Source organism: Myotis nattereri (assembly GCF_964212035.1).
Source record: "Myotis nattereri genome assembly, chromosome: 20".
NCBI classification, from domain to species: Eukaryota; Metazoa; Chordata; class Mammalia; order Chiroptera; family Vespertilionidae; genus Myotis; species Myotis nattereri.
The window spans coordinates 12,515,741-12,527,772 of NC_138096.1; the positions used below are offsets into that span (position 1 = coordinate 12,515,741).

At 43.3% G+C, this 12,032-nt stretch overlaps 1 protein-coding gene across 12 annotated transcripts in view; it reads right to left on the reverse strand.

Moving 5' to 3' along the window:
• AKT3 (AKT serine/threonine kinase 3) overlaps positions 1-12,032 on the reverse strand; it is a 227,906-nt gene that overhangs the window by 92,098 nt on the left and 123,776 nt on the right. For all 12 annotated transcript variants that reach the window (XR_013997278.1, XM_081114495.1, XM_081114494.1 and 9 more), the window contains exon 3: positions 11,367-11,492. Coding sequence is in view for 11 of the 12 variants with exons in the window: in XM_081114495.1 (XP_080970621.1) it covers positions 11,367-11,492 (126 nt within the window). In the remaining variant the exon portion in view is untranslated. The remainder of the gene's footprint in view (positions 1-11,366; positions 11,493-12,032) is intronic.

Consider the following 12,032-nt stretch of genomic DNA (forward strand, 5'->3'; position numbering starts at 1 on the left):
TTTAACCATTTTAAAGTGCACAGTCCTATGGCATTAATAAGTACATTCACATTGTTGTGAGGTAAGCTGGCTTTTAAACATATCTCTTCCTTTTTTCTCATTGTACAAATTCATATTCAAATCATTTATGCTTCCTGCAGAAAAATTCATAAATAGGTACATGGTTAATGTTCTCATGTATATTTCTTTTGTAAGCATGTTTTAAAATGAGACTATAGCATATGGAACATCTATATATATAAAAGCCTAAGCAACCGTTCCACCAGTAGCTATAATGTGCACTGACCACTAGGGGGCAAATGCTCAATGCATAGGCATGGAAACATAGAACAGACTGATAAATCTCAGAGGGAAGGAGGGAAGGGAAAGGAGGGGAGGGTGGGAAGGAATAACCAAAGATTTTATATGCATACTAGAGGCCAGTGCACAGATTCATACACCAGTGGAATCAGCCTGGCCTGCGCCCTCTCGCAATCCAGGTCCCCTTGGGGGATGTCGGACTGCCAGTCTCAGACCAATCCCTGTAGGGCAGTGGTTCTCAACCTTCTGTCCCTTTAAATTCAGTTCCTCATGTTGTGACCCAACCATAAAATTATTTTCGTTGCTACTTCATATCTGTCATGTTGCTACTGTTATGAATCGTAATGTAAATATCTGATATGCAGGATGGTCTTAGGCGACGCCTGTGAAAGGGTCGTTCGACTGCCAAAGGGGTCGCGACCCACAGGTTGAGAACTGGTTCTGTAGGGGCTGGCCTGTCTTGCCCAGTACCGATTGCCTGGGAGGGACCACAGGAGGGCTCCAGGGCATGTCCAGCCCATCTTGATTTGTGCACCAGGCCGGTTTCGGCCCGATCCCTGCAGGCCAGGCCTAGGGACCCTAGTATTACATAAGTGCTTTGCTCATTTACTATGTTGTGATATTTTTCATTTCATTAAATAATGATCTACATCATATTTCATAATGGCTCAGACACCTCTGTACTCACACACCCAAGTAAACAGTTTATTAGTGATCACAACCCATGAAACAAACAGAAGTGAATTACCCGGATGCAGAAAGGATGAGTTCTACCCATTTTAGCACAGCTTACTACAAAACACTGTGTGGAAATCTAAAAAATAATCATGAACACCATTTTGTTTTAATTAAGAAAAACTAATTTATATTTCAAATACGCTGAAACTGGAATTCATAACAACATTTTTAAACAATCCAACAAGAATGTAAATTAAACTGCAAATTCCCTGAGGGCAAGGGTGGTATTATTTGATTACCTCGTACTGTGCCTACACAGAGCAGGTCTCAATTGAATAAACACAATGAACAAATCCATGATTAACGTTAGCCAAATGCAGTAAGGAATTTATGTTGGCTAACTAACACCAGATTTTTAAAAACAGCTGAAAGATACTCTACACCCAATAAAATGATTGATTCCGGCCAGGATCACCAATGGATGCTAAAAGTCATTAGGGAAGTAAGTGAAGGACTGAACACTGCCGGTGCCAAGGTGTGGACCCAGAGTACGTGCCCATCACCAAGGGGAGCTTAACTTTATGATGAAACTTTCACACCTGAAGCCAGTGAACAATGACAGGGGGCCAAGTGCCTCCCGAAACCTGAAATACTAATTTCTTCAAAATCTAAAGTGCCCTGCCCCGGCTGGCGTGGCTCAGTGGTTGAACATCGAAATCACGGTTTGATTCCCGGTCCGGGCACCTGCCTGGGTTGTGGGCATGATTCCCAGTGTGGGGTGTGCAGGAGGCAGCTGATCATGGGTTCTCTCTCATCGGTGATATTTCTATCTCTCTCTCCCCCTTCCTCTCTGAAATCAATAAAAATATATATTTTTTAAAACCTACATTGTTCAGTTACACCACCTCTGAGAATATTAGCAATAAATCCTGCTCTAAGCATATACAGATATAGATGTTTATGTATAAGTAAATCCTAATAACATCAATGTGAAAAAAATTAAAAGCCTCGTCAAATTGGTGATTACATAGCTACAGCTCTGACTGGAGAGCAAGCTTTCTCTCCCTTGGGAAAGTGGTAGAATTAGATTTACAGAATAGTTATACGATTTTTTTCCCTTGGAGAAGGATGAAAAGGCCTATTTATTCAGAGCAAAGTACTCAACTTCCAAAAAAAGAAACAAACAAAAGAAAAAAACACACAGTGAATTTTGGAGGATTATAAACAAACAAGCCTAATCATTTCATTAAAAACATTTATAAAAAAAACCGAATTACTATTAAGAATCGGACTTGTCCAACCTGGCCAGGGTGGCTCAGTGGTTGAGCATCGACCTATGAACCAAGAGGTCACTGTTCGATTCCCGGTTGGTGCACAAACCCAGGTTTCAGGCTCGATCCCCAGTGGGGGGCGTGCAGGAGTCAGCCGATCAGTGATTCTCTCTCATCACTGATGTTTCTCTCTCTCTCTCCCTTCCTCTCTGAAATCAATAAAAATAAAAATATATACTTTTTTAAAGAATCTGACCTGTCTGGAAAACACTCTCTCACCTCTAGAAACTTCAAGACGAGACATAAATGTCTCTCTTTCCACTCAGGAATTCTGACTCCAGATGAACTTTCCTAATTTACTGGGTTTTACCCACAGCCACAGAGAAGTCTCTGGGTCTTTAGCACAAAACGCTTCACTTTAAAGTCTGGTTTGACTGTGCATTGCAAGGAAGCAAAGAGATACTTTGGAATAACCAGTTCATTCATTGTTAGAACAGAAAAAAAATCATCTTAAATATTTTGCCAATTTAGGTCACTAAGGAAACTTTCCTTTCTATTATATTTTCCCCCAAATTGATTCTTCTTAAATAATGACAACTAAGTCACTCTTTGAAAGCACCTTCTCAGTTGCTCCACTAGAACATGAAGGTTTCATGAGCGTTATTTCTCACTAACCCTCCCAACGAAGTTCTCGGGTGCTGTCGTCTTTTCTGTTTCACAAATAAGGAAACAGAGGCTGATGTAGGTCCCTTGTTCAAAATCATCACGTCCGTGAGGTTATAAACTGAATCTCGGGTCCAGGTTTTGTAGCTCTAAGTTCTAGGCGCGTTCTAGCATGTCACGTGCTGTTTTTGGAGTGTTAGCAGCGTTCAAGAGAGGAAGTAAAGGTTCATCCTATATGGTAAAAGCCTAATATGCTAAGTGTCTGGTCGTCTGGTCAACCAATCAAAGCATGATATGCTAATGATATGCTAAGGCTGCTCAACAGCTCGCTATGACGTGCACTGAACACCAGGGGGCAGACTCTTCGACTGGAAGGTTAGCTTGCTGCTGGGGTCTGGCTGATCAGAACTGAGTGAGACAAGCCGGACACACCCTGGAGCCCTCACGTGGTCCCTTCCCGGCTGGCCTACCTCCCTCGTCCCTCCCCGGCCCCGATTGTGCACCCGTGGGGTCCCTCGTCCTGGCCTGTGTCCTCTCACAATCCAGGACCTCTCGGGGGATGTCAAAGAGCCAGTTTCGGCCCGATCCCGCAGGCCAGGCCGAGGGGCCCCACTGGTGCACGAATTTGCGCACTGGGCCTCTAGTTTCTTTATAACAAGCTCTGCATCTTCACTTTCTAGCTTTTTACAATCAAACTGAAACAGGTGACTAGATACAGAATATGGAAAGAGTCTTCCCCAAAGAAAACTGACCAAACTTCTTGTTGAGTATCCATGCACCAAAAATAACTACCATCCAGTGTGAGAATATTCCATGTAAAAACAACCACCCGCTGTGATCGTATCCTTATAAGATAGGGGAGTCCTGGGTGACAGGTGAGCTGGTAAGGAATAAAACAGTTTCAGGATTTACTTATAGGGAAATAATTGGGGGAAAAATACCTTCCTGTCAACATTAGATCACTGGTACAAGGTTCAAAGCACGTGTGAAATATTTACTGGCCAAAATGTGGAAAACCTAACGTGAATTAACCTGAGACGCCAGTTGCCTGGAGGCCGAAATGAGAACTTACTAGGGTTTGTGAATCTAAGAGAGCATGCTGACTCCCTCCAAGAATAGCCAAATATAACTCCCCAAAGGCACAGATTTTCCAAAGAACTGACCAGACTGTCCATCTGTAAATAATATAGGCCAACAAAACTATTTTCACCAAACGTGCTACTTCCAGGGGCCGCCTGGGAGGCGCTCGAAGGAGACAATGCCTGTGACATGATGCTATAAAGAGAGCATCATGCGTTTATTTTTAATTCCTTTCTCAGAGTATCCTACAGAGAGAGAGAGCGGCCTTATCAGTGTCCTTTTGGAAGCAAACGCTGTTGCTGGTTGGCTGGTCCAATTATCATGAACTGTTCTGGCGTGTTTCAAAAGCACTGCCATTTTCAAACAGAGAAAATGTCTAAAAATGCCAGCGTGGTAATGGGTTCTGAGCGCATGGGTGGGGGTGAGGGAGACAGACAATGACAAGCTGGTGCAGAAGGGCACTCGGGCTGCCCCGTTGCAGGACTATTGTGCCGACAATTAGCAACAGGAAGCAGCGCACAACACACATGAATGAGAGCTGTGGTCGCGGTGAAAGGCCGTATTGTCGTGCCGAGGCGTTACTGCAATCAGGGGCAATGTACTCGCCTCCGCACAACTTTCCGGCGGGCACCCCGCTCTCTTCTCCCGTCCCCTGCGCTGCAAGTTTCCATCAGCATCTGCTCGAGGACGTATTCTTTCCAACCCAAAGGAATGCCTCTGCGTCTTTCCTCAGTTCCAAGGCTGAGAGGGCCTTCCCCCAACTGTGGGCTTGGGCCGCATTGAACTTGACTCGAAATACCACAGATGCTTTTAACATGAAGGTATAGCTGGGGATGGGCAAGTCACTGGATGCTAGAACAAAGAACTGGAGAGATGCCACAGGCTGACTCCCTCACGCCACGAGGGACAAAACTCTGAGTCCCAGGCTGGTTAAGGGACTGACCCATTATCACATAAAACATTTCTATCAAATGATCGGTCGGTCACCTGGCTAGTGCCTCCAAGCCTTCCCGTCTGCTGTGGCCCAGTGAGCATGACTGTTACATGAACACATCCCCCCCCCCAACCCCCCGCCCCGAGAACAGCAGAGTCAGCTATTGACTGTAAGATCTGGCTGACCCGGAGATGGCTGTGGGTGCTGACTCAGCATTACTTGAAGAGGGCTGTCACTCTGACCTCTTTACAGGACTGATCGCACTCAAGCCAGGGGTTAGAGCAGAATCCAAATCACAGCTCTGCCAGCTACTTGATTGGAAACCCTGGGCAAGTTACTCTCGCTGGTTTTTAATTTCATTATCCAGTTTGTTTACAGTAACATTCATTTCATGTTGTACTTGGCATGAAAATAACCTGCTCATATAAATAAAGCACCTCCCACCAAGTGGGTTCTTAGAAACGTCAGTTCTCTTTCCTTCCGTAAGTCCCCCTTAATGTCTTCTGTATTAATTATAAGTAAGATGGGGTTAAATAGGATGAGATGTAATCATTTTTAGTATACAATTTTAAAAATCACACCAACTTCTTTCTGGAAAATAAAAACGAAAGCTAAAAAAAGTAGTATTATACAAGCAAATCAGTTCTGTATCTACATTTCACTTAATAAAAAGTAAAGTGGCCATCAACGAGGATAGGCATTTCACATTTAAAATTGGCCTAAGAAAGGAAGACCAACCTATTTTTTCAAAAAGGGATTGGAGAAGCATTTCAGGGAAGGAGGAGATATTGCCAGAGTGAGCCAATATTTGCAACACAGGATAAAGTAGAATTCTAGGCGGTCCTTCTGGGGACATAGCCAGGCACTTCTCCTCAGCAAGAAGGTTGATCCCCAAGACATATGGACAAATGTTCCAGTTCTCCACTGAGGAACTGTTTCTACTTTTGAGTTGGACTGATAACTGTCAAAATGTTAAAGACCATGACTAGTGGGTAGACAGACTTTTGTGCTCAGAGTCCCTGTGAACACAGCTTTGCAATAATGCTTGTCTAAATCCTGTATTATCTTTCAGCCTAAATGTAGTATTTCCTGTGCAAAGATAATCTCAATCTATAATTAGCAATTTACCAAACCACAATTCTCATTAGAAATGTACCCTGCTTTTTAAAAAAAAGTTTACTTATATTTCTACAGCACTAAATGTAGAAGGCACCTTTGTATGTAGTTCCCATTTGACCCATCTGAAGGATGAAGGTCAAATGCTATTATCCACATTTTGTAGGGCTCGAAGAATTCTGCATGACAAAGAATATCTAGCAATGTAAGTGTTGGAATGCCCACCCAAAATCAAATCTCAAGGCTCTTACTCTAGGTAAAATATCACAGAATGTGGTGGAGAGGGGAGTATCTTATTTATTTATTTATTTACTTACTTACTTACTTATCTTTTATTGATTTCAGAGAGGAAGGGAGAGGTAGAGATAGAAACATCAATGAGAGAGAATCATCGATTGGCTGCCTCCTGCACGCCCCCTACTGGGGATCAAGCCCACAACCCGGGCATGTGCTCTTGACCTGAATCGGACCTGGGACCTTTCAGTCTGTAGGCTGACACTCTATATCGACTGAGCCAAACCAGCCAGGGCGGGAATAACACTTTTAAACAACAATAGAGAGATACTTAACTAGCACTATGTAGTAAAACAACCTTAAAATGATCACTGAATTTCTAAAGGCTTCATTTTTCTTACCAAGAAGTGGAAAAAAAAAAATGGACTGGATTATTTCAGATATTCCCTTGAAAGCAGTTATTGAAAACCCAACATGTGGGTCCTAGGAGCTATCAGACAAATGACACTCGGCTCTTCCCCCTCAAATAACTCAGATTAGCAGATGAGACACACACGCGAACAAGATGACCGAGAAACACCAGTGATGACCACCAAGGGTAACAGCTTCGTGAAGGGCCGAGAGGAGTCATTCAGCAAGGAAGTAGGCTGGGAATGTAAATCTGAATTAAGTCTTAAAGAATAATAATAATAATAATAATAATAATAATAATAATAATAATAATAAAATGATCCAGGCAAATAGAGAACAGAAGGACATTCCAATCAGAGGGTGGAACAGCATAGACAACGGCTCAGAGTAGAGAACGGCAGCATAGTTTGCAGTGCAGGGAATAATAAGTAGCTCAGAACTGCCCAGTGGACCTACACAGAAGAGAGACAAAGCAAGAGTTGAGAGCAGAGGATGGGAGCAGGCTGGAATTGGTTCATGGAACACTTTCTACATTGAAGATTAAAAAAATAAATAAAAGTGGAGAGCAGAGGCCAGGCAGAGGAGATCTTGTATGTAAATGAAGGAAGCCGGACCCGACTCACCAGCAGTGAAGACCCCGGGCTGGGCATTCCCAGGGCACGGCATACTCAGGATTTGATTTTAGAAAGATCCCTTTGACGGCCAGGTGGAGGAAGTGTTACAGAGCCTCGAGGTCAGAATCTGTAGCAGAGACGATGAGGGCTTGTTTTAGGGTGATTACAGGGGAGGACAGAAGTTGAAGAAATAAGAAGCAAAAGCAGCAGGACTAGACACAAGTTGCGAGTGGGTGAAGATGGGAAGGGGGGAGAGGCATGCCATGGATCCAGGATTCTGCTCAAGAGAGAAATGAGATATTGAACATTGGGGTTGGGGCAGGGGGAGGAGAGGGATTGACAAAATTATCTTGAGTTCGGCTTGGGACACGTGGATTCCAAAATGTATCTAGGCAGAGAGGTCCAGGGGTCAGGTGAACACCGTGACTACCGCTCAGGAGAAAGGCCCGCCTGCAGATAGGTGGGTGTGGGAGCCAGCTGCATACAGGGACCTTAAAGTGAATGGGCCACCAAGGGGAGGGGACCAAGTGAGAAGAGTCCTTGGCCAGATTCCGGTTAGACATCGAAACGCACGCAGCAGGCAAGGGAAGAAAGCCCGGAAGAAGGAAGACACATTCCAGAAGGAGAGGATGAGAGGGGTCCTCCCAGGAAGGAGGTGGTGGTCGATGGTATTAAACGCAGCCCAGATGTACACCTGGGAAACGAAGAACCGAAAAATGTTTACTCGTCTTAGAAATTAAGTGAACGCTGGGGAACTTAATGAAATAAAAGTGGACTCAATTAAGGGAGCAAGAGGGAAAGCTAGACGGCAGTGGGCTGAGAAGTAGAAACAATGAGTAGAAACAATTCTTTTTGGAAATTTTACATCCGAAAGGAAGGAATCTGAAATTTCATGAAGGCTGTAAAGGTCAATTCTAAGTCCCTTCCAGGCCTCACTTTATTTTTTTATATATGGATAAAAAGCCTATTTTCAAAGAATTCTATTAAAACCCACATACATTACATTTAAGGCACATTTTTAATTATCAGGAAAAACAGGAGACTCATACTGCAGCTATCGATGAAATATAAGTATAGATAATATTTCCCAATATACCTTAGAAATACCTTTAAACTAGTCTCTTTTTCATATACTAGCAGGGCCTGGGATGTCGGGAAACCATTGGTGAAGTAACGCTCTCATATTCCAACTGTTCTTTCTTTTAATGTCTCATAAAAATATTTTGTCACCCTCCGCCTGGAATAGTCTTCTCTATTTTAATTTAACTCCTCTTCACTCTTCAAGGGCCTGCTCAATGTCCCCCTCACGGATTCCCAGAATGTTAGAGACAAAAAAAGGCCTTACGGATTCATTGAACCCAAGGGTTCCCGCTGTTCTGATGGAGGAACTAAAGACCAGAGTTTCAGAGACTGACCTGCCCAAGGTCATACTCATGGATTATGGGAAATCTGAAATCTGAACTTCAACCAGTGCCCATTTCACGACACAATTTCCTCAGGTAATTATTATTATTATTATTATTATTTTAAATTTAAGATTGCAATAAATCAAGCTTTAAGAATAATCCATTTAAGAGAGTGTGTCTAGTGTAAGAGCCAAGATAATACACTTCAGAAAACAAAGAGCTGGTCTACAACATGTTAGTTTGAGTCAACTACCTACAAGTAAGGAGTACAGGTGCCGACTAATATTTCGGGGATGAGCTGACTATCAGTCACCAGACAGGATCCCCGCCCCCCGCAGTGCAGCCTGTATTTCAGCCGCTGCCGGCGGAAGTGCGGGAGCAGATGTGGGCAGATTGTGACATACAGTATGTCTTTAAAACTTGCTGGGGTGTGAAATTTCATAAGGTCAAAAAATGCTGCATTTTTGATCAGCAGATACAGGAGTTCTATGCTTCTATAAATTCTTTCAGACAAACCAATAGCATTCGCTAGTCAAACAGGGACACTGAGGAACTGTACTGGCTGTGGGGAGCACACGACAATCTATGCTGCTAATGTTTTCAAAGCCAATTCCTGTCATTTCAAAGCAAATGCTTGCCCAGATCTTCAGAATGAAAATGTGTTAAATCAATACAAAATACAGGACAGTATTTCAATTGACAATAGGATTTTAAAAATAATTTTCTACTGAAAGAAGGATACACATAGCTAATGAGCATCTGGGCGGGAAAAATAATTTCCTTAACTAATCCATACCTGTACGTGCCCTCACTTTTTTTAAATGGAAAACCCAAGAATCCACTTATATAGAGAGGTTGTTTATTTTCTTTATTTTTTTAAGTTAGTATCTTTATCATTCAAATGATTTCACACATCCTTTGGTTTATTATTTAATCTTATTCTTAAAAAAAAAAAAAAGATGTAGCCATAGAAAAGACCGGGGCTCTATATAATGGTAAAATGACTTTCATAAAATGGAAGGACTTTTGTTCACTTGGATTTTTCTGTTGTTGCTATTTTACTGTATTTTTTATTATTATTTTTCAGCTTCAATCTTCCCTCATATCTTTTCCAAATGGAGCTAACAGATAACAACATACAACCAAAATTAAGAATGGTGTCCAGTTAAAGATTTTATCTCAATGGCACAGACATTAGCTATTAGGCAGGTTTATTTGAATTCAACACAACTTTAAAACAATTTACTTTGGAATTAATACCAAAAAAAAAACCCCTTTCATTGATCATCAGTAAATTGAACAGTTTCAAGTGTCTGGTCATAACACTGCAATAATAACTAAGGTCATTATCATAACTTACCACTGTCTTTCAGTTTACTCTGTGCTATGTTCAGGCAAACACATAATTTCAAAATAAGTTTACATCACAAACATTTTAGTAGATGTCTGTAAGGAAGAAAAGTTTAACTACAAACATAAAGTCTCCCGTGAAAGATAATTTCTGATGGAAATCACTTATTTCTCATCATGCGACCACTCAGAGGCTCTACGGTCATGAGAGGAAACTGACTGGCAATGCACTAGGAGCTACTGCGACTTCTTCCAATCGTGTCCACCCCCAACCATGTCCTCCCCCAACCGTGTCCACCCCCAGCCAGGTCCTCCCCCAACCGTGTCCACCCGTAACCATGTCCACCCCCAACCGTGTCCACCCAGCAACCATGTCCTCCCCCAACCATGTCCACCCGCAACCATGTCCACCCCCAACCGTGTCCACCCAGCAACCATGTCCTCCCCCAACCATGTCCACCCCCAACCACGTCCACTCGCAACCATGTCCACCCCAACCGTGTCCACCCCCAAACAGATCCTCCCCCAACCATGTCCTCCCCCAACCATGTCCACCCCAACCATGTCCCCCCCAACCATGTCCACCCGCAACCATGTCCCCCCCCAACGGTGTCCACCCCAACCATGTCCCCCCCAACCATGTCCACCCCAACCATGTCCCCCCCCAACCATGTCCCCACAACCATGTCCTCCCCCAACCATGTCCATCCCCAACCAGGTCCTCCCCCAACCACGTCCACCCGCAACCATGTCCACCCCAACCGTGTCCACCCCCAACCAGATCCTCCCCCAACCATGTCCATCCCCAACCATGTCCTCCCCCTACCGTGTCCACCCCCAACCAGGTCTTCCCCCAACCATGTCCACCCAGCAACCAGATCCTCCCCCAACCATGTCCACCCCAGCCAGGTCCACCCCCAATGAGGTCCACCCAGCAATCAGGTCCGAAGGGCTTTGCTTGCATTTTGTCAAGAAAAACCTACAGCACATATTTGGGGAACTATAATGATCACATTCAAGTGCTCACTATTAAAAATATTAAAGAATTCATTACCGAAGACCACCTATCATTGATCATCCCTACTGGGCTCCATCCCCAGTGTGGGGCGTGCAGGAGGCAGCCAATCAATGGTTCTCTCTCATCACTGAGGTTTCTCTCTCTCCTTCCCTCTTTGAAATTCTATCAAAGCTGCAATTCTCTCTGCTGTTCACTACAAACCTCAACTTCCTCATCAGCGTCTCATACCTGACACATGAGGCCACACGAATAAATAAATACCAAGTGAGTCAACAGTTATAATGAACTTACTTGCCACTGAGAAGTTGTTGAGGGGGTAAGGCAGGTCCACGTCTTGAGGTTTCTCTTTATATCCTATGAATGAGCCATCTGTCTTCAAAATGAAATATCGTGGCCTCCAGTTTTTTATATATTCTCCTACACGAGGAAAACATGCATGTTAATGTCACGGGGTGGGGGTGGGAGGAGATGAACGGCAGCTTTTATGTGAAAAATACATCATGGTACAATATATGTCCTACAACACTGGCCTCCAGAATTTTAGTTAGGCCATTTCCCTCTAACTTCGCTTACGAAAGAAAATACATAAGCCTGCAATTCAGTTTCAATAAAAACCCAAACATGTTTTGTTTTTAGTGACTTCACACTTTGACGATTCGTTTGCACCATCATTTCTTCAGAGAATCGTTCATCTGAGTTCACATTTTGTTCAGTTTTTCATTTTATCAGATGGTTGTTAAGAGCATGTTTTCAGCCCTTTTAAAAAGCCTTGATCACGCATCCACACGGCTCGCGCTGAGGAATTCCTATGAAACACACTTACGCTAAGACGGATATGAACCAAAAGTTTCTCTTCCATGTACCATTGACTAATTGTGCCATTAAAAAAAAAAAAAGGAACAGAGTCTAGTTTCATTGTTAAATCTTGATCGTAACTTCTTTAAACATTTTATTGCT